The sequence below is a fragment of the Gracilinanus agilis genome, chromosome 2 (genome assembly GCF_016433145.1).
Source record: "Gracilinanus agilis isolate LMUSP501 chromosome 2, AgileGrace, whole genome shotgun sequence".
In the NCBI taxonomy this organism is placed as follows: Eukaryota; Metazoa; Chordata; class Mammalia; order Didelphimorphia; family Didelphidae; genus Gracilinanus; species Gracilinanus agilis.
This window is the reverse complement of record NC_058131.1, coordinates 708,279,110-708,299,919: the sequence shown is the minus strand read 5'-3', so window position 1 is coordinate 708,299,919 and position 20,810 is coordinate 708,279,110. Positions and strand designations below refer to the sequence as shown.

The 20,810-nt window shown below is 40.5% G+C and overlaps 1 protein-coding gene across 1 annotated transcript in view; it reads right to left on the bottom strand.

Moving 5' to 3' along the window:
* Window positions 1-20,810, bottom strand: part of RHOBTB1 (Rho related BTB domain containing 1) — a 104,623-nt gene that overhangs the window by 61,226 nt on the left and 22,587 nt on the right. The window contains exons 2-3 of the mRNA XM_044659215.1: window positions 4,210-4,411; window positions 2,006-2,109 (exon numbers count right to left, since the gene is read on the bottom strand). Of these exons, the coding sequence (XP_044515150.1) occupies window positions 2,006-2,109; window positions 4,210-4,401 (296 nt within the window). The 5' untranslated portion in view covers window positions 4,402-4,411. The remainder of the gene's footprint in view (window positions 1-2,005; window positions 2,110-4,209; window positions 4,412-20,810) is intronic.

Sequence of the window (20,810 nt, the reverse complement as noted above, 5' to 3'; positions counted from 1 at the left end):
CACACACACACACACACACACACACACACACACACACACACACACACACACTCTCACACTCTCCCCTCAATCTCTTCCTCACCCTCCCTCCTTCTCTTTCTCTCTCCCCTCTGTCTCTGTCTCACTGAATTGAATGTAAGGACCTAACTAGTTTTTTTAGGGGAAAAAAAAGGCATCTGATACTGGAACTGATTTCCATCTACAGAGGAATTTAGAAGTGTTTTGGTGAGAAAATGACGTCCCTATGAATTTGAGAGGGTGCTTTAGATGTCGTGAAGGACCCAGGAAATCAGAGCAGCCTAATGTTGCCACAAAAAGGCTGGAACAGCAGATGGGGCCCAGAAATGGGGCTGCCCAACCTCAGAACGAATGGAAATAGCCTGGCAGAAGGCAAGGGAAGTGTTATCTGGACTGATGAGCCAGGCAGCAGAAGGGGGAAGCTTGGGAACATCATGAGATCTGCCCCACCCACAACTTCCTCTGCCTCTTCAATGGAGGAAGTTTAACCAAGCCTTAGGAGTAAAAGACAGTGGAATGGTGACCTGGGGCTTCTGTGGCTACAGGGGTCATAGCTAGTGTGGGCTCCTCTGACATTTCATGGCTACCTTATATGGATCGGATTGACTTGGGATTAGAGGATGTGAATTCTGAGCAGGAAATTCTTTTAGATGTCATCTAGGCCAGCCCTTAGAGGCAGTCTGGGATAGTCCAAAGTATGCTGGATTTCAAGTCAGAGGTCTAAGTTCAAATATCTCCTTTGTACCTTGGTCAAGTCTCTTAGCCTCTCGAGACTTCCCCATCCTCATCTGGCTGACTGTGAACATCATTTGACTTCTCTTGCCTTAGTTACTCCTATGTCAAATGATGGTCTAGATGGTCCCGGAGGTCCCTTTCAATTCTTAACTGAGTGATTTATGACTCATTTTATAGATGAAAACCAGAAAAAATGAGCTGACTTTACCAAGGTCACTCACCTAGGTTGAAAATTAAACCTGGATTTGAACTCAAGTCCAGTGCCTCTAGCTCTCATGCTCTGGCTGCTATCCCAAAACCTCATGGTAACACTATTGGTTTTTATAAAGGTTGAACATGGAAAGAGAGAATCATTCTCGTGGATGCCCATATCTGGAGAACCTTCAGAGGGCATATCTTGACTAAGGCAGGAGAAAGAGTCCTTGCCTTGAAGTCCAAGGATTTGGATTCTACTACTTATCCATATGACCTTGGTCAAGTCTCTTAGCCTCTCGAGACTTCCCCGTCCTCATCTGTAAAATGAGGGGCTTCCATTAGATGATCCCTAAGGAGTCTTCCATCCCTAAGCCTACAAATGATTCACTGACCGCACCGTCCCCAAATTGGATAGCCAGATTCTGCCAGAACACTTCCTGGAAGACTTCCACCTTTTACCTCTCCTCCTGTCTCTAGTGCCAGCCCTGTGCCTGGCACACAGTACGTGCTTAATAAATGCTTGTAGACTGAGAAAGAACCCACCACCGTCCACAGAATCCCAGACTGCTTTGGGATATCTCTGTTGCAAAGATTTTTCTTCCACTGAGTTGAAATCTGTTTCTCTCTCCCCTACTTCTCCATTTACTAAATATTCATCGATTGACTAATGGCCTCTCATGTGTCTGATTCTCCTTCACCAACATGCATTCTCCCACCAGCCTGGTTACCCTCCAGCCTCTTCATGGTCTTCCTGAAAGAGGAGTGTCCAGGCCACGATCTAAGAGAAGTCTAAGAGATGTTCTGACCAGCATCGAGGGTACGGCTGACCTTTCTCCCCCTTTTGTTCACATCCTATTTCTCTCGATGCAGCCTAAGTTTGTGATAGCCACTTGGACCGTCACAGCACCCTGTTGACTCATCTCAAGGCTGCGGGTCCACTAAGACTCCAAGGTCTTTTTTACACCATATATTTCCCGTGTCTTCTCTACTCTATGCCCGATAAGTTGATTTTGCAGACCCAAGTGTGGTATTTCTTATTAGGTTACATTTCATTTACCTGCCATATGCAAAACGCCTGTCTTTGTGATGGTCACCAAAGGTATCCCAGAGCCTGAGAGAAACACTCACTTCGTCGACAACATCTCGAGAACGTTCCAGCACCTGCAACACAGACAGAGTGGAGAGGGTCACTTCTGCTCAGGAGTCACCTGATGAATGACCATCTGACTTGTTTTCTGCTTGGTTTCCTTTTTCTAGAAGACTTTCCTAGATTCCGTACTAGAATATGAAGTCAACTGGGGGCCAAAAAGACCCGGCCTTCCGATTCCATGTCTGGCAGCTACGTGAGCACTGAAGAAGTGCTTAGCTGTGGGGCTCACTGGATGGGGAGCCAAGCCTAGAGACAGGGAGTCTTGGGTTCAAATCTGGCCTCAGATACACTTCCTAGCTCTGTGACCCTGGGTAAGTCATTTAACCCCCACTGCCTAGCCCTTACCACTCTTCTGCCTTGGAACCCATACAGAGTATTGATCCTAAGATGGAATATAAATGGAATATAAATGTATATTATATATATATATATAACATAAATATAAATAAATAAAAATATATAATATAAATGTAAAAAATAAAAACATAAATGAGCCTAAGATGGAATATAAATGGAATATAAATGTATATTATATATAATATAAATATAAATTAAATATAAAAATAAAAGATGTATTTAATTGCTCTGTGCTTCAGTTTTCTCAGCTGTAAAATGGGGATAACTAGTTATAGTATCTATGTCCCAGTGCTGCTGTTGACCTCAAATGAGATAACATGGGTAATCTAGTGGTCACCATTGATAGCTGCAGGGTGTCTAGGGCCACTTACATAAGGTCTCTGAACCTCAGATTCCTCAACTGCATAGCTGAGTAGGACTGAACTTCATGTTCTCTAAGGTTCATTCCCATCTTCTATCTACGATCTCATGATGGTGTTACGTGCTTTTCTGTCACCTTCTGGTTGGCCTCCCTGCTTCAAGTCCTTCTGCATTCCATTCCATTCTCCACTCAACTGCCAAGGTAATTTTTCTTTCTTTTCTGAAATAAAAATCCTTACCTTCTGTCTTAGAATCATGACTCTCTGATGGTCCCAAGGCAGAAGAATGGTAAGGACTAGGCAATTGGGGTTAAGTGACTTGCCCAGGGTCATACAGCTAGGAAGCGTCTGAGGTTAGATTTGAACCCAGGTCTTCTATCTCTAGACCTGGCTGCTCTCAATCCATGAGGATACTAGTTGCACCAACTTCAAGGTAATTTTTCTAAAGTGTGGGTATGATCATGTCTCCTTCCCCCACCAACTCCCTATTACCACCTGAGCTCTCCTGGCTCCCTTGTACCTCTAAGATCACAGAGAAAGTCCTCCGACTTGTAAAGCTCTCTGCAGCCCAGCCTCTTTCTGTCTTTCCAGTTTTCCTAAATTCTTTTCCTCTGTGCACCCCGTGATCCAGTGACACTGGCTTCCTTGAACATCCTGGCACTGGGTCTCCCATCTCTGAGCCTTTGTATGAGCTGCCACAGCCTACTCTCCTTTGGGATGCTTGGCACCTCCAGGCCTTCCTCTCTTAGTTCTCCTGGCTTTCATCAAGCCTCAGCTCAATTCTCCCCTCCTGCTACAGCAGGGCTTTCTTAGCCCCTCTCCCTGCCAGCACCTTCCCTCCAGGACTGTCTTCTAACTACTTGGATGAGCCTATTTTCTATGTGTTGAATCATCCACTGGAATGGGAGCTCCTTGAAGGCAGGCGTCAGATTTTTACTTTTCTTTGTATGCCTGCGCTGCTTAATACTACACGGCTCCATTCACAGCAAGTGCTCAATAAATATCTGTAGATTGCTGGCCGATAGCTTTGTTGGTTTTAAAGGATGTGTGACCCTGGGCAAGTCACTTCATTTCTTAGGACCCCAAGATGGTAAATGCGAAGGTTACCCATCCACATTGTGAGAGGAAGGTTCTTACCTGGGAGTTCCCTATACTTGAAATTACAGGTATGGCACAGAAGTGTTGCATTATTATTATTGCACCCAGTGTGGCTTAAACTAAGCAATGCCTCCTTCTGCGACTGTTCTGAGAAAAGGGAGAAAGCCCAGGCATCCTGGGTCATTTGTTCTCTTGCTTTGTTTACCTCCCCACTCCCTCAGTTTAGCAGATAGTGGTCAGTCTCACTTGGAAGGCAGCCAGGTCTTTGCCCTGGCAGGACGGCAGGTCCCCCCTTACCTCCTGGCAAACTCGGTACTGGTCAATGGCCCACACGGTGGGCACGTGAGTGGCCAGCAGCTGGTACTGGGTTAGGGTGGTGTTACATGCCCTGGCACAGATCAATCGGGTCTTGCCGACAGCATTGTCTCCAACCACGACACACTTGATGGTTTCAACGTTGGGCCGTTCGTAATCCATATCAGTGTCCATTTATCCAAATCTGCAACAAGAGGGTCATTACACAACTCCCCAAGGGTCCTTCTCATGCCTGAGGGCCGCCTTCCCTCACGTCTGAGCTCCCAGGTAGTACACTATCCCGACTCCTAGGACGGCTCCTCAGATTCATAGAAAGCTCTATGTTCACCCCCGACTTGGCTGAGATCAGGACTAGCTTTATCTCTACCCACATCAGGGCAAAAAAGGGGACCCCAGAGGACGGATGCCACTGAATAGGCTATTTTCTCCTCCGTCTCCCCACTGGAGAGGAATCTGGGCTGACCTGAGCTACCGGCGTCCTAACTCCTGCTCACAGGTCAGGGTAGTAGGGGCTGGATATCTCTGGGCTTCACTCAGACGCTCTGGCCCAAACTGCCCCGGCATGGCTAGTCAGGCGCTGTAATGTGACTGACCTTGGAGATTTAATCTAACAGCAAATTATGAAAATGAGTCTTTGAAGTTCTCACACCATGATGGGGGCAGGTTCAGACAGGCAGCAACAATGCACAAAGGAAAAAGCAAAGCCTTGCTTAAAGGAATGCCAAGTGAACAGACCCTAGGAATGAGTACAATGTAGGGATGGAAACAAAAGGATCTGGGGGTGGGGGAAGGCGACACGGCTTTACATGGCAATGCAGCCATGCAGTCGTTATCAAATAGGAATGCTTCTATTTTTTCCTTATTCTATCTTTACCAAGGGACTGAGAAAATGGGATTATTGATCAAGGGGTATCAATCTTTAATATAGATAGAGTGGATGGGATTTGGAAGGACAGCCCTGGGTTTCGAGTTCAAATTCTGACTCTATAAAGTACAAGCTGTGACTTTTTGCAAATTAGTTCAACAATCAATAATCAATGCACAAGTTTAACCCAGATGAAATTGCTTACTATCACAGGGAGGGCAGAGGGAAGGGAAACTGGAACTCAACATTTTTCAAAATGAATATTAAAAATTGTTATTACATATCATTGGAAAAAAACAAAATATTATATTAACAAAATCAACAATCGAACAACTTGGCCCTGTCAAGTGGTACGACACCAGAAACTGGTATTATTTGATTGGTAGAAATGATACCAGAGAAGAGGCATTAACATTGGCTTTGCAGCTGGGCCCTAAGGACCATAAGACTCTTCCATGGGACTAATATTTGAAATCTCTCTGTGTTGTCTCTTCCATTAGAATGGGCAAGGAGCATCTTACTTTTCTATTTATATCCCCAAGTACAGTGCGCTGCACAAAGTAAGGGCTTAATAAATATTTCATTCATTCATTCCATCATTCATTCATAGACATTGATTAAATTCTGGCTATTGAGCCAAGTACTTTTATAAATAAGTTGGAAAAGATGACCTTTAATTCAAGTTGACATAATTTACAAAAAGTATTTATTAAGCGCCTACTGTGTACTATGAGGGGCTTTTGTTTGTGGTCATTCAGTTATTCGGTCATGTCTGACTTTCATGATTCCATGGACCAGAGCTCTCTATGGGGTTTTCTTGGCAAGGATACTGGTGTGGTTTACCATTTCCTTCTCCAGTGGATTTAATGGGTCCTTTTGTCAGGCAATCAGAGGTCAAGTGATTTGACCTCAAATGATATCCGAGGATGGATTTGAATTCAGGTCTTCCTGATTCTGACCCAACATTCTATCTCCTGAGCCACATGGCTGCCTTCTACTCTGAGGGGCAATACGATGTAATAGATAAAAAGCTGATTCTGGAGTCAGGAAGATGTGGGTTCAAGTCTCTTCCCTGTCATTTATTGATGACTCTGGGCAAATCACTTCTCTACTAAGCACTATAATGTAGGATTGATGCAAGATCTCTTGCATTTGCAAAATCACCCTAGGTAATCCTGGCAGTTAGGGAAATGGAACTTTGAGGTTACATAAAAGTTGTCAACCTGCCATTCATTGGTGGAGATTCCTTACCCCATGCCAATGAAATCATAAGTCAGGTAAAATAAAAATACCCATCTGCAAGGTCCTATGCTCCAAAGTCCTTTCCAGTTAGCACAGTGGATAGGTCAATGAGAACCAAATTCAAATCCTACCTTAAATACTATTGGCTGTGGGACCATGGGCAAGTCATTTATCATCTTGAAGCTTCAATTTCCTCATCCAGGAAGTGGGCAAAAGAACATTGGCCTCATATAGTTGTTGAAGCACAAATAAGATAAAGAGTGTAGAGATGACTTGCTAAAACTGAAAATGCCGGATAGATGTGAATTATCATTATTAGTGTATCTGTAATATCTCTGAAATCTTAATATTGCAGGGACTGAATGATTTTTAAATGAAGTCCCTGGGGAAGAGGGCTTGACAAGTAAATTGTTGACTATAGTTGGGAAAGGAATGGGAGTATGTTTCTAACTATTCTTCCTTTTTAGGAATCTTCATAAACTTCAGGGAAGGGTTTTAGGTGATGGTGCAACTGGTGAGGGGAGTAAATCTTGGATATCTTTAAAACCACAGGAGCATAGAATCAAGATTTCCTCCTCCATTAGACTGGAAGCTCTTTGAGGGCAAGGGCTGTCTTTGACTTTTCTTTTTTTAAACATAGTACCTGGTACATGGTAGGCACTTAATAAATGCTCATTGGTTGGATGAGTTGGGATGACATAGTGAAGAGATCGATTTTAGCCTCTCTGATGGATACAATATCTGATCATTCTTATTTCCAAACAATAGCTATTAATTGTGTATTGGTTATTAGCATATTTACTGGCATTATATTTTTGCGTTTATTGTGCACGTATTTATTCTTGTATGTACTCATCTATTACACGTATCCCTTGACAGAATGAAAGTTCTGTTAGAGCAGGGATTGTCTCCATTTTGTCTTTGTAGCCCTCAGTTCTTGGTATAATGCCTGGGAAATAACAGGTGCCGAAGAAAACCCTGTTCATTCATTCATTATTTAATATATATATATAGTGAGCCGGAGAACAAATATAGCTGGCAGCTGTTTGATACTCCAAGGTTTGTGATTTATTTTTCTTATGACAACTTGTGGCATAGCTGGTGCATAAATTATTTTCCCCATCAAAACACATGAAGGAAGGGCAGCTAGGTAGGACTCAGTGGACTGAGAGCCAGATCCAGGAATGGGAGGTCCTTAAATACTTCTTAGCTGTATGAGCCTGAGAAAATCATTGAACCCCATTACCCAGCCTTTACCACTCTTCCACCTGGGAACCAATATACAGTATGATCTTGAAGATGGAAGTAAAGGGTTTAAAAAACACAGCTAAGTAGATAAGCTCTGAGTAGTTGGCTTCATTGGCCATGGGTGGGTCACCATTAGTAAGCATCAAAAGGCTAGGTTTGAACCCAGAACTCCTGATCTTCAGGTCTGGGAAACTCTCCGTTACAACAAAGGAAGACATGGAGAGATGGGCATTAGGGACTGTTTAGCAATGTTCTTTCCATAAATATTAGGTCAGAATGGGAACTTACTTAGTAGATGAGGTCAAAGGACTTGCCCGTGATCACAAAGCCATTAAGTGTTTGGAGGAAGTCTTGATTCTGCCCTCTACCCCATCCTACCATTCCACTAATTTAGATTTGTACCAATGCCTTAGGTAAACGGGATAGAGCATCGCTGAGGGGAAAGATGGCTAGATACTTGGAATACAAGATCAAAAGTGTGAGAAGAAAAGAAATGAAATGATCAATACAGGCAACCGGAGGATAAATTCTAAGAAAAAAAATTGACCCCATAGTAGCCACAGTAAACTAGATAGGCCACTGAGCTTGGAATTATGAAGAGTTCAAATCTAGCTTCAATATGTATTAGCTTTATGACCTCCAGACAAGTCATTTAACCTCTGTTTGCCTCAGTTTCCTCAGCTATAAAATGGGGATAATGACAGCACTTAATTCACAGGATTATTGTGAATATTTGATGAGAAGATATTTAAAATGTTCTTAAAAGACATGAAAATGTTCATAAAACACTGCATTCATCATCCTAGAGCAGCTATGGAAAGATGAAGAGTCGCTCATCAAAAAAGAAGACAGCACACTGAGAGGTATTCACAGAACATATGATAAACATACTAAAAATGCATAGAAAAACTTCTGGAATGAGAAGAAATCCCTCGTTTACCTCCAGATAAAATTTATGAAATGGCAGAGATCTGAGAACAGAATCAAAAAACCCTTAGCAGGTGATAGCCATGTGAACTCAATCGACAGTGCGTTGACAAGGAATTAATGAACAAATGGTTTAAGTTCGTTTAGTGCTGTTTTGGGTCACCATTTACGACTGATATATTTATAAATGGCAAATCTTTAAATGTGAACAATTATCACAAGGAACCCAGACTTATTTTGATCAATGCAGAGAACATAAGAAAATGGTAGAAACTGTCCAACATATCACTCCAACTTGCAAGACACCCATTGAATTCCTAGCAAGATGCAACTTGGTGACCATTATTTATATATCAGAAACTTGCAGAACTCACAGAATCTTTGAGAATTTGACAAATAACTCATACCAGATTATCAGAGACAAAATTATTGCCCATAATTGCAGAAATATAGCATTGATATAAAAATTGAGGAACAACGTTCTGAATAGATACCACTGGAGCATATACTCATAATCTTCAGGTTATATGGAATGAAAGGCTAACAAGGTATACAGACCTAGCAGAAGAACTTAAAATTATGTGGGAACAGGAGGAAGCGTGTATCATTTCTATCATCCCGTCTTTTTCTGGAGTTTATCTGGAGATGCTTCAGTAAGTCCTCAGAGAATGAGGTAACACCCTGATATATATATATATATATGTATATATATATATATATATATTTTTAAGTTACATAAAGGTATCCTTTTACCCATGTACAATGATCGGCGTAGTAACAAACATAAATAATAATGACAGGAGAGAGATCTGTCCCGGGAGGATTCTATGTGAACTAAGATGAAAAGACTGAGATAACAATAATGGTAGCTCATAACTTTATATAGGGCTTTAGAGTTTAGAAAGCCCTTTTCCTCACAAAATATCTAGAATCAGGGATTGCAGGTGCTATTATTTCCACTTTAAAGATAAGCAAACAGGTTCAGGAATGCAAAATCACTTGCCTTTGGTCATATAATGAGGAAGTATCAGAACTGAGATTTGAACACAAATTGCCTGGTAGGCTCCAAGCGTTTCACTCACTATCAACTCTATCACACTACCCCATTAGTTGGCTTTATGGTGATGGATAAAGAATGAAAATATTTTTTTCATCATACTTATGTTCTCTCAAAATGTTAGGCTTGTAGAATAGAAAAATATTAGAAAAGGAACAGCCCTTGGTCAAAACTATCAGAGCCCCATGGTAAGACTGGTGTTAAATAACTCAAATGGGGCATGGCAAACCCGGAGAAAATTCAGAGGACAACAAAGGAAATGATTAAAATTAAAAGTATGGGATACAATGTTTGAAGAGTAAAAGAGGAAGGATGTAGAAAGAACATTGATTTTATGGCCAGAAGGTCTGTATTTGACTGTCACCTTTGCTAATGACCAGGCAGTGGGCCTCAGTTTCTTCAACTGTAAAATGAATGGGTTGGCTTAGAACACCTCTAAAGTTCCTTTTCAAGCTCAACATTTTATGTTCCTTGGAGGTGGGCTTATTTAACCTAGAGAAAAACAAGCTAAGGAAGTCTTTCCTTGAATCCCAGATGATCTGTTCGAAATAGAGGAAAAGAAGATGGAAACTCCCATTTAGCTCAGTCATCCAATCTCTTTAACTTAGAGAGGACAAGGCCAATGCACCAATCAATGATTCCATAAGAAACAAAGGGTTATTGCCAAAGCAGGACTAAAGGTAACAGACCAGAATCACAGTAGAATTTAACTAAGGTCAGGACTTGAATTCTCATCCTGACTCTGACCCATATTCCTTTCTTAAAAGGGAAAATCACTTGTCACCTCTGAGTGCCTCAGTTTCCTTAGCTGTAAAATGATGAAATGGCCTTTAAGCACTCTTTAGCTCTTGATCTACGACCTGTTATCCTTCCCACGCTTGTAGTGTCTACAAGCAAAATGTAGTGAAAATATATACTTGCCTATGCGAGCCTGAGAGTGGACCTCAAATCCTTAGCCTGATTTGGTTTGATTTTTTATTTCCTGCTCTGAGTCCTAAGTGGTATTCTCAAAATAGGGGAAAAAAGGAAAAGGGTAGAGCTTTTCTCTTGGTCCATTTTAAAGATTGCTGAGTGGCCAGCCCCTTTGAGCCCAGTTGTCAAATCTCTTTGACATATTCCAGTCATGAGGCCAAAGGGAAAAATCAGAGGTTGCGGAGCCAGTTATGTCCGTTCGACTGAGTATGTGGTCCACAGAAAGGAGCCAACTGGTGTGTGGGGGCCAAGAAGAGATTCAGATATGCAAGGCAGGTATAGGAAAATGATAAATGTTGGAAGGCTATGGCAAAAGTGGGACACTAATGCATTGCTGGTGGAGTTGTGAACTGACCCAACCATTCTGGAGGACAATTTGGAATTACGGTGGTACCTTGACACAAGGGTTTAATTCATTCCATGGCCAAGCTTGTAACTCAATTTGCTTGTGTGTCAAATAGAATTTCTGCCCTTAAATGAATGAAAATATAACTAATCTGTTCTGGCCCCCAAAAACCACATGAATTTTTTGTTTTATATGCTTTTTAAATATGAAAATGTATGTTATAAATAACAAATAAATATATTTATAGGTAATAAGGAAGAATGTAAAGAAATAAACTTGCTTACGAAATGTTATTTTCCTTCAAGGTCAGGTGAAGATGCTGGCGGAGGTTTTCATTTCATGCGCTAATCACACTATTGCTTAACATAACTTACTCTCTACACACATAATGCTATATTTAAATGGAAAATTGACCTTACATGTGACTTATATGTAACTTTACTGCTAAAATTACTTGCTATTTTTTTACTTAGTTATCATCATTTTCTTCACTGAATTTTGGCTGTTTTGCCACACTTTCCTCAATTTCACTTAGAGGCCATTTCAACAAAAACCTTTCCATGGAAGTTTGTTTCTTCCTCCTTTTCAGAACATTTCGATAATGTGTGGAACAAGTGTCATTGCACAGCTCCAGTGCACAACCTGTTGCCACTTTTTCTGGGTGTGTCTTTTCAATAAACTGTTTAATTTTTCCCCAAATCCTCAACATTTCCTTAATCTCACTTGTACTGATTACCTCATCCACCTAGAGCTCCTCCCCACTAATTTCCTGCAAAACCTCCATATGATGCTGCTGTAACTCCTTCAATTCCTCCGTTATCAGTACCCAAGGTTAAAAGTGAAAAAATTTGCCCAAAAAACTGATAACAAAGACAAAAATAAAAAAGAAAGAAAAAAAGCAATCCAATACAGATGCTCATAAAGCAAGAAAAACACTGAACTAAATGAGATTGCCTCATGTAACTTGTGAAACTGAATGTTGGGCAGGCTATCTAGTGGAGTGTGATGGAAGCTCATGATTCAAATATTTGGTCATGACTTAACGCAAAAAATCCTGATTGTGATTGCTTTTATCTCAAACTGCTCATGACTTAAGGTGCTCATGTATCAAGGTGCCCACTGTATGTCCAAAGGGCTATAAAAGAAAGCATACCTTTTGATCCAGCAACACCACTACTAGGTCTATATCCCAAAGAGATTTAAAAAAAAAGAAGGGTAAGGACTCGCTTGTACAAAAAATATTTATAGCTGTTCTTTTTGGGGTGGCAAGGAATTAGAAACTAAAGGGATATCTCTCACTTGGGGACTGACTAAACAAATTGTGACACATGATGGTGATGGATACTATTGAGATGTAAGGAATAGGGAACAGGATGATTTCAAAAAGAGCTGGAAAGACATGAACTGATGAAGAGTGAAATAAGCAGAACCAGGAAAACATTGTATACAGTAACAGCAAAATCAAATGTGACAGACTTTGCTACTAACAGCAATACAATGATCCAGAAAAATTCTAAAGGACAAAGAAAAAAGGATGCTATCCATCTCCAGAGAAGGAATTATTGGGGGAAGAATGCAGATGGAAGCATATAATTTATCACTTGTTTACTTGGGCATTTGTTGTTTTATAACATTATTCACTTATAAAAATGAATAACATAGAAACATGTTTTATGTGATAATACATGTATAGCTCAGACTGAATTGCTTGTCAGCTCTGGGATGAGGGTGGGAGACAATTTGGATTCTATAACTTCAGAAAACTCATGTGGAAATTTGTTAAAATAAAAAATAAAATATAAGCTTGGAAAGAACCCCTTCACAGCTGGGGAGAGATTGGGGCACTGTGAAAAAAGGCTTGATAGGAACTTGCAGGAAGGATTTATTAAGTTGCAAAACCTTGATCATCTCTCATCTTGGGAAACATCTTTTTTTTTTTTTTTTTTTTTTTTGGCATTTATGGAAAGATCCAAAAACTCACTATCATCTGTGTTGGTTCTAAGCAGGGAGCCATGCCCCATGGGGCAAAAACCTATTTTGTGACCAATGGTTTTCCCACTGTCTGTCAGTGTTCATGTCATCACCAGGTAAAAGGAGACAAGGCAAATGCTGTTTGGTTCTTCTCCAAATAATCACTGCCTTAAATGACCTGAATGTTTAGTAATACCTTGGGATCATCTGGAGAGGGACTGTATTTGCCTATTAAAGCTGATGTGGCTTGAAGCAAACAGAGAGCGCTTAATAAATGCTTGCTGATTTTTGGAGATGGTGTCAGAAAAGACCTGGGTCTGAAGCTTGTCTCCCATGCTTCTTATTTCCTGCATGCTAAATGACCTCACCCCTCAGAGCCTCAGTTACAACGTATAATGGGGTTAATAACACCCATCACACCTTCACAGAGTCTTTGTGAGCAGTGCTATAACTAGCAATTTGGGTGCCTGAGGCCAGCACCTCACTCAATTTGACTTTGTAATTCATGATGTGGAAAAATATAATAAGCAATGAAAATATATTCAATCGAATTGGAAGAATTAGAAACCATAGTGGCTTCTATCTGCTAAAGGAACTCAGGTGTTAATTTTTGCACCCTCTCATTTTTTTTCCCTTGGGGCAAAGCTTCAGCCACCCTGACCTAGTTATAACTGGCTATAAAGACCAAATGAGCTAATTAAGCAAAGTGTTTTGTAAACACTAAAGCAATATTCCATACCAGCCTTCATTCTACTGTACCCCATTATCTCTATCCACTATAATAAGGAAGTTGGGTGATACAGTGGATAGAGTGTCGAACCTAGAGTCAGGAACACTAGAGTTCAAATTTGGAATAAAAAAAAAATGTGTGAACCTCATTTCACCTCATGCTTCCCTCAGTTTCCTCATCTGTTAAATGGAGATGATAATAATAGCACTGACCTCCCATGGTTGTGATGATACAAGAGATATTTGTAAAGAAGTTTTACAAAGTGAAAAGGTGCTATAGAAATACTTATTATTGTTATTGTTATTATTATTATTAACGAATGAACTCTTTGCTAAGTGTCTCAGAGAAGTATAAATTGTCATTCAAGTTTATAATCCAGGAAGGCCCAGTCACAATATGAGGAAATGAATCAACAAATGAAGGAATGAAAAGGCATTTATTAAATATTTATTATGCACCCAGCACTGCGCTAAGTGTTTCTCCAAAAAAAGAGAAAAATGAAGTCAGTCTCTGCTCTCAAGGATCTTATAATATCAAAGGAGAGGCAGCACATAGTGGGGAGTATATAAAAAGAGATTTTGAATCTTGGATTTCATCCCCCATAAATCCCTTAGTTTTCCCAAAATCCCCTTTAATCTCTCCTGCGCCTCCATGTTTGCGTGGTCACTTTATTGTTTGATATTTGGCTGTAACTCCTCGCTCTTTCTCTTTTGTTCCTGGGAGCGGGCTGGTTAGTAACCTTTTAGTTAGGTCTCTGTTAGTTTATTGTTAATAAAGTATTCACAAATATAATATCTACATTTTGCATATTAATTTTAATCTCAACAGGAGCAATGGTCAAGAAAGGGGATTTGCCTTCAGAAAGTTATAGGGTTGGCGAATGAGGCTATGAGAAAACAGATTGACGTGGCTTTCTCAAATTGCAGGGCTGATTTGGTGATGGTGCCAAATGATTTCATACAATTACGGTTCTATAATAACGTCATAATTAAGTGCTAAGTGATGTGGCATGAACTATATTTAATCACATATGTGGAAGTTGTGAAATCGGTCTTGTTTCCAATACTCCCAAGCTCTCTCTCCTTCCTTCTCTTTCATGCACAACATCCTACTTTCATGATGGTAGATACTCTTTCCTCAGCAAAAAGGGACTCACAGGAAAGTATTTTGAAATGAAAGATTTTATTAAATGAAGAAAAGCCCCTGAAAAATGACCATGGGGTGGGGTGAGGGCTAGGCGGCACAGTGGATAGAGGGCCAGATCTGGAGTCTGCAGGATCTGGGTTCAAGTGTGACCTCTGACACTTTCTGGCTGTGTGACCTGGGTCAAGTCACTTAACCCCCATTTGTCTAGCCCTTTTGTCTTTAGAGTTGATACTATGACTGTTACTAAGACAGAAAGTAAGGATTTTTTTAAAAAGAAAGATTTCCTGCAGAAAGTAGTTATTGGCTATCAATTGAACTGAAATGAATCATGCTAGAGTTGAAACACAAATATAATTTTAATTTAAATTTTTAAAAAATACTCCACAATGCCTTAGAAAGAGTTGATCAATATGATAAGAGTTGGCAAGATTTTGAATTAAAATTCTTGAATTTCATCATTATTGGAGAATTTCTATTTTCTTAGTGTGTTTTTGTGGGGGGGGGAGGCTCTTGTTTTCTTGGTGACAAACATGAAATAAACGGAAGGAAGTCACTTGGGCTATAAAAATATATAGTAACAATTGAAGGATCAAAAGAATCTGCCGAGTAAGGGGAATTGACAAACGTTAGTTACCTTATCGGCTCAAACCAAACTACGGTTTTTGTTGAGCAAACTACGGTTTTTGTTGAGCAGCAGATGGGGAGGGCTGTGAACTTTAGCTGCACGCATTTCCTCATCCAGGTTTCTTAATTACTGGTTTTAGCTCAGCAGGAACTGGGGAGAAACGTTCTTTTATTTCATACATCCCTATGTCAGGCAGCTCTGAATGCCTATGGAAACAATTCCAGAGCTGCGAAAGGAATTGGATGGATCTTGCTAGTGGAGTGGAAAACAAGGAAAACAAGTGTTTCTCCCCAGCACAGAGGTACCAAATGAATGAGAAAAGGCTCATAGTTACTGAAGGCCAAAGACCCAAACTGGCAAAAACGAACCAAGTTCTATGATCAAAGAGGTAAAAAAGGAGGTCTGGAATGCAGGTGGGGGACAAAAATGTTGGAGAAATAACTGGAGTCTCTTTTACCCACCCTGAGTAGAGGAAAGGACTTTACTTCTCTTTCCTCAGTATTCTTACAATGGTTGAATGATAATGGAGGGGAAAAAAAAGGGTGATTATTCTTTTGGAAAAGAAAGATGGACATTATCCCAAGGCAGGGGTTTATATTTGACTAATGGGATGTAAGGAAGATGTGGATTCAAGTCTAGCTTTGGAGGACTACTGACTAAGTGACCCCAGAGTAAGTCCTTTCATTTCAATCCCCCAGGCAATCCTCTAAGACTCTTAAGTTGTCAGACAAGGGTGATGCCATGTGTTTATAGAATTCAGACTTTTCACCCTGGGACCCTGGGCTCAGATGAGCTTTAATCTGATCTCATCTAGAGTCAGGTTGCCTCACTGCTTCCCTGTCATTTGTGGGAACCCTGTTCTTCCCCATTTCCATCTCTCATTTTCCTTTACGTGTCCTCTTTTCCTCTTAGAATGTAAGCCCTGTGACTGTTTTGCTTGCTGATGCCTGGCACACAAGAAGCATGTTTTAGTCGTTTATTAAGTACCCTAAGCAACTTTCTAAATTACAACGGAATTGCTGATGAATTAGCAGAATTAATAGAAACTAGAGAATCAAGAAAAGATCTGTTCTAATTCACATACATTTGTTATGCTCCCTCAGAGCTGGAAAAGACTTCAAATATCATGTCTCCAGCATGACCAAGAAGTGGTCACATAGGCTGTCTGTAAATGATTCCAGTGGTTTTAGCCTGGAGCAGCTAGGTGGCACAGTGGATAGAGCACTGGCCCTGGAGTCAAGAAGACTTGAGTTTAAATACAGCCTCAGACACTAGCTGTGTGACCCTGGGCAAGTCACTCAATCCTGTTTGCTTCAGTTTCCTCATCTGTAAAATGAGCTGGAGAAGGAACAAGCCAACCATGACAGTATCTTTTCCATGAAACCCCCCAAAAAGGGTCATGAAAGTTCTGACACAACTGAAAATAACTAAACAACAAAAATTTGAGTTTATTATTTTTAACAACACTTATCCTAGTACTGACCAGCTTGACTTATTAGGAACTTTGTCCTCACGCTGAGCCAAAATTTGCCTCCCTGTAGCATAGTGGATCAGAGACTGTAGAATTTAGAGTGGCAAGGCAGAGTCTTTACAATCATGTAGCCCAACACCCTTCATTTTATAAATGAAGACTTCTGCTCAGAGAGATAAATGACTTAACTCAGGTCATACAAGGTAGATCTGGGTATCTGAACCTACTAGCTCTTGGTTCCAAATCTGTGGCTGTTAAAAACTATACAGCACTGCCACAGGGCTCCTCTCGGATTACACGGTGTCACTTCTCCTCCCAGCAGCCCTTTAAACATTCCAAAAAAGCTAAAGCACAAAGCTTCAGACCAAGTGGGTACTTAATACATATTTGAATTTGATTAAATTGAACTGAAACTCCGCTTCCTATGAATGATATTGAGACGGACATGGTTTCCAGTTCCCACGCCAAATTGGTCGGCTGCCTCCCAAACTGCTCCCATAAGTCAATTTTCCGGCAAAAATATTCTTCTCACAACAGAACATTATACTCTAAAAGGGACTGACCAGGGCAGTAGGACTATTAGCTTCTTCATTATGGACGCTTCTTTTAATAAGGGATTAAAAGCATAGTCAGAGGGTCTTGTTTCCATCAGCCTATAGTCCCTCATTTCTTCACTTCCTTTTGGAGGACCTCTTGAAGTCTCTCAAGACTTAAGGTCAAGGATCCCCTTCTATTGAAATCTGACCTCAGATACTTCCGAGCTGTGTGACCCTGGACAAGTCACTTAATTCCAGTCGCCTAGTATTTACTGCCCTTCTGCCTTGAAACCAATACTTAGTATTGTATTCTAAGACAGAAGGTAAGGGTTTAATAAGTACAACAAAATCCCCTTCTGTAGGGGTGTGCCTGCCTACCAGATTCTCTGCCTAATACTCCCTTGTGGACTGTTGGGTCACTTACACTTCCATGATGCTGCCTTCCTTGGATGCCTTCTGTTGGTAAGAATACATGAGTGATGTCCATGGCCCCTTTCATCACGGACTCATTCGATCTATGTTTCAGAAAGTCCATGTACATGATACATTTTGGTGATTCAAATCAGGGGTCTTCCAAGGGAAGTCTTGAATTAGGTGACTGATGATGGTTCATGAGTGGTGCTACAACACCACAGCCATGGCCTCTCTCCAGCTCTGATAGCATCACAAAGGAATTCCTGATGACCTGAGGGAAGGGAGTTACCATAAGGAATACCTCAAATGTTGAGGTACAAGGAGGGTTGTATGACTGAAAGCTCCACGGCAACCTCTCCATCTCCCTTCCCCACCCATCAATTGTTTGAAAGGCTAGATAACCAGAGGGAAAAGGGCACAGCTCATCCCTTCCTGCCTACGAGCACCCAAGAAGAGCTCTGCCATCACCTGCTTGGGGAATTCTGAGTGTGTCTGCGTGTGTCTAGCACCTACGCACGCAACATTTGAAAGCGGTTTCATTCATTACTTTAAAATTGTTATAAGAATCTGTTCTTGGCAGGAGCTATTTAATACCTCCAATGACTTAGATGAAGGCATGCTTCTCAGATAGGCTGATGACAACTGGGCTGGGAAGGAGAGCTAATGTGCTTCTTGTCAAACCAACAAGTATTTAGTAAGAACCTACTATGTGCCAGGTGCTTAGCTCCAAAGGCAGGCAGGAAACAATTTGTGTTTCTGGATAACTGAATTACGGATTATTATGCCAAATCAAGATCCAAAGAGATTTCAATAGGCTTAGGCTATTGGGAAGAAGCTGATGAGATGAAATCCATGGAGATCGATGCATAAGTTTTATGCTTAGGTTAAAAAAAATCAACTTCACACTTAAAAGATGGGGTGTGGCTAGACAGCAATTCATCTGAAAAAGATCTGGAGATTCTGATGCCTGCAAATTCAATGAATCAACTGTAGAACAAAGAAGCCAACAAAGCTAAGGGGGAAAAAAAAACTATATTTCATTATCCAGTCTCTAATGACCCATTATCTCAACCCAAAGGAGGTGATAGTCCCATGGTGCTCTGCTTGTTCAGACCTAAGCAGGGGCTGGACACTAACATGTTAGGAAGCATACTGATTATATGGAAATATCTTTAAGTGGGGAACCAGGATAAGTAAGAGCCTCGGAATCACAAGCTATAAGGATTGTTAGAAGGAACTGGGGATCTTTAACATGGAGAAAACTTGAGAGTATAATGATTCCCTTCAAGTCTTCAAAAAAAAACAAAACTGTCATATATATATATATATATACCTGCTTGTCCTTAGAGGGTAGAAGTTGCAAGGAGACAGACTTAGACTTGATATGAGCTTAAAGTTTCTAGTAATTAAAGCTGTCTAGGCGTGGAAGGAATTGCCTCCAAAAGAAGTGGGATTCCTTTCAGTGGTGGTCTCCATACCAAAGCTGGATGGCTGACCACTGATTTCGTACTTCGTAAAGGGAATTCTTCAGGTCTGAATTGTACTAAATGTCTTCTGAGGTCCCGTTCAAGGCAGGGAACCCATGACTCTCTAATGTTTAAAATTACGACATTAGACAATCATTCAATATTTATTCTGATTTCAGAACCTACAACAAAAATGAACTTGATGACCTGAAGATGAGAAGATAACTACCAGATGGATGATGGAACTGGAGACCACAGCAGGAAAGAAAACAACATTCTCTCCCCCTTTAAATTCATTCCGAGCCTTTTATTTATTGTCCTGACAATCTGAGGTATTAGAGTTCAAAACTGCACGAGGACTTAATGAAGACTTCAGGTATTATGTATTCAGTCTATTTTGCTGTCTGTCTCTCCTCACCTTCTTCCAGATGAATATTCATTCCCCTTTGTCTAAAGCACAATTTTGATCTCACGAAGGTCTTTGTAGTCTTGTCTAAATTGTTCGGTTCTCTGCCCAGTCCATCATGCTCAATGAGGCTTTTAAGAACTATCCCCCCAAAATGAGGAATTCATTTATCTTTTCTGAGCATCAATTTACAAAGTTCAGTTCATTCACCCAACCTGTTCATCAAATGTGGATATCGAAAACTTGGCCACAAATATCTAAGTAAGGTCATTCCAGTGGAATTCAGTTTTCTACGTCTGCTTTTTAGAGATGGTCCCCCCAAACCTGAAGGAAAATGAACATTATTCTATCGACCTGAGGAGACTCCAAGTAGAAATGGAAAAAAAAGTTCATCCTAGAATCCCACAGTTGGAAGAGCCTTCAAAAGAAAACAAATACAATCTTTACCTGAACAGAATAGCAAACAAGTAGCCAAAGAATTAAAAAATAAACCACAGAATTAGAGCTCAAAAGGAATTCAGATGCCATCTCGCCTAAAACCCTCATCTTACAGTTAAAACTGAGACTTGAGAAGAGAAATAAGAGTCTCCTAAGGTCACGCAGGTAGAAAGTAACAGGGGATATTTGAATTCAGATCCCTTGACTCTAATTTCTTTAATTATTAGGAAGTTGGTTTATTTTTTTCTCCCATTCATTGGGCCAGAATTTTCTCCTCTGTATCTACTCCCACCCCTAATATGCTCAAAGTGAATGGTTTTTGTAATTGAAGAGAGATAATTACAACCCAGTTTGGACCAAAAGTGTCTTTGAATATATTATAAAATTATATTGAATATATTGTAAATTATATATATATATATATTCACAAATTATAAAAATAATGAATATATTACAGTTCACAACTTAAGGCATTTTTAAGCTTGACTCAATATAGCACAATTTAATTTTAAGGATATCAGTAAGGGGTACAGGAAATAAGGCTGGAAGAGTTATGCACAATGTCCAGTCCAGTCCCAGCCAGCACCTTGCCTACACAGAGGGAGATCAATCTCCTCTTCCCAACTGTGTTCCCTAAAGACCATTGGGTTGGGCCTTTTCAACAGCCCTACCACAGTGCCTTCACATTTCCTTTCTAACCACTCTGCATGGGAACCTCTCCAT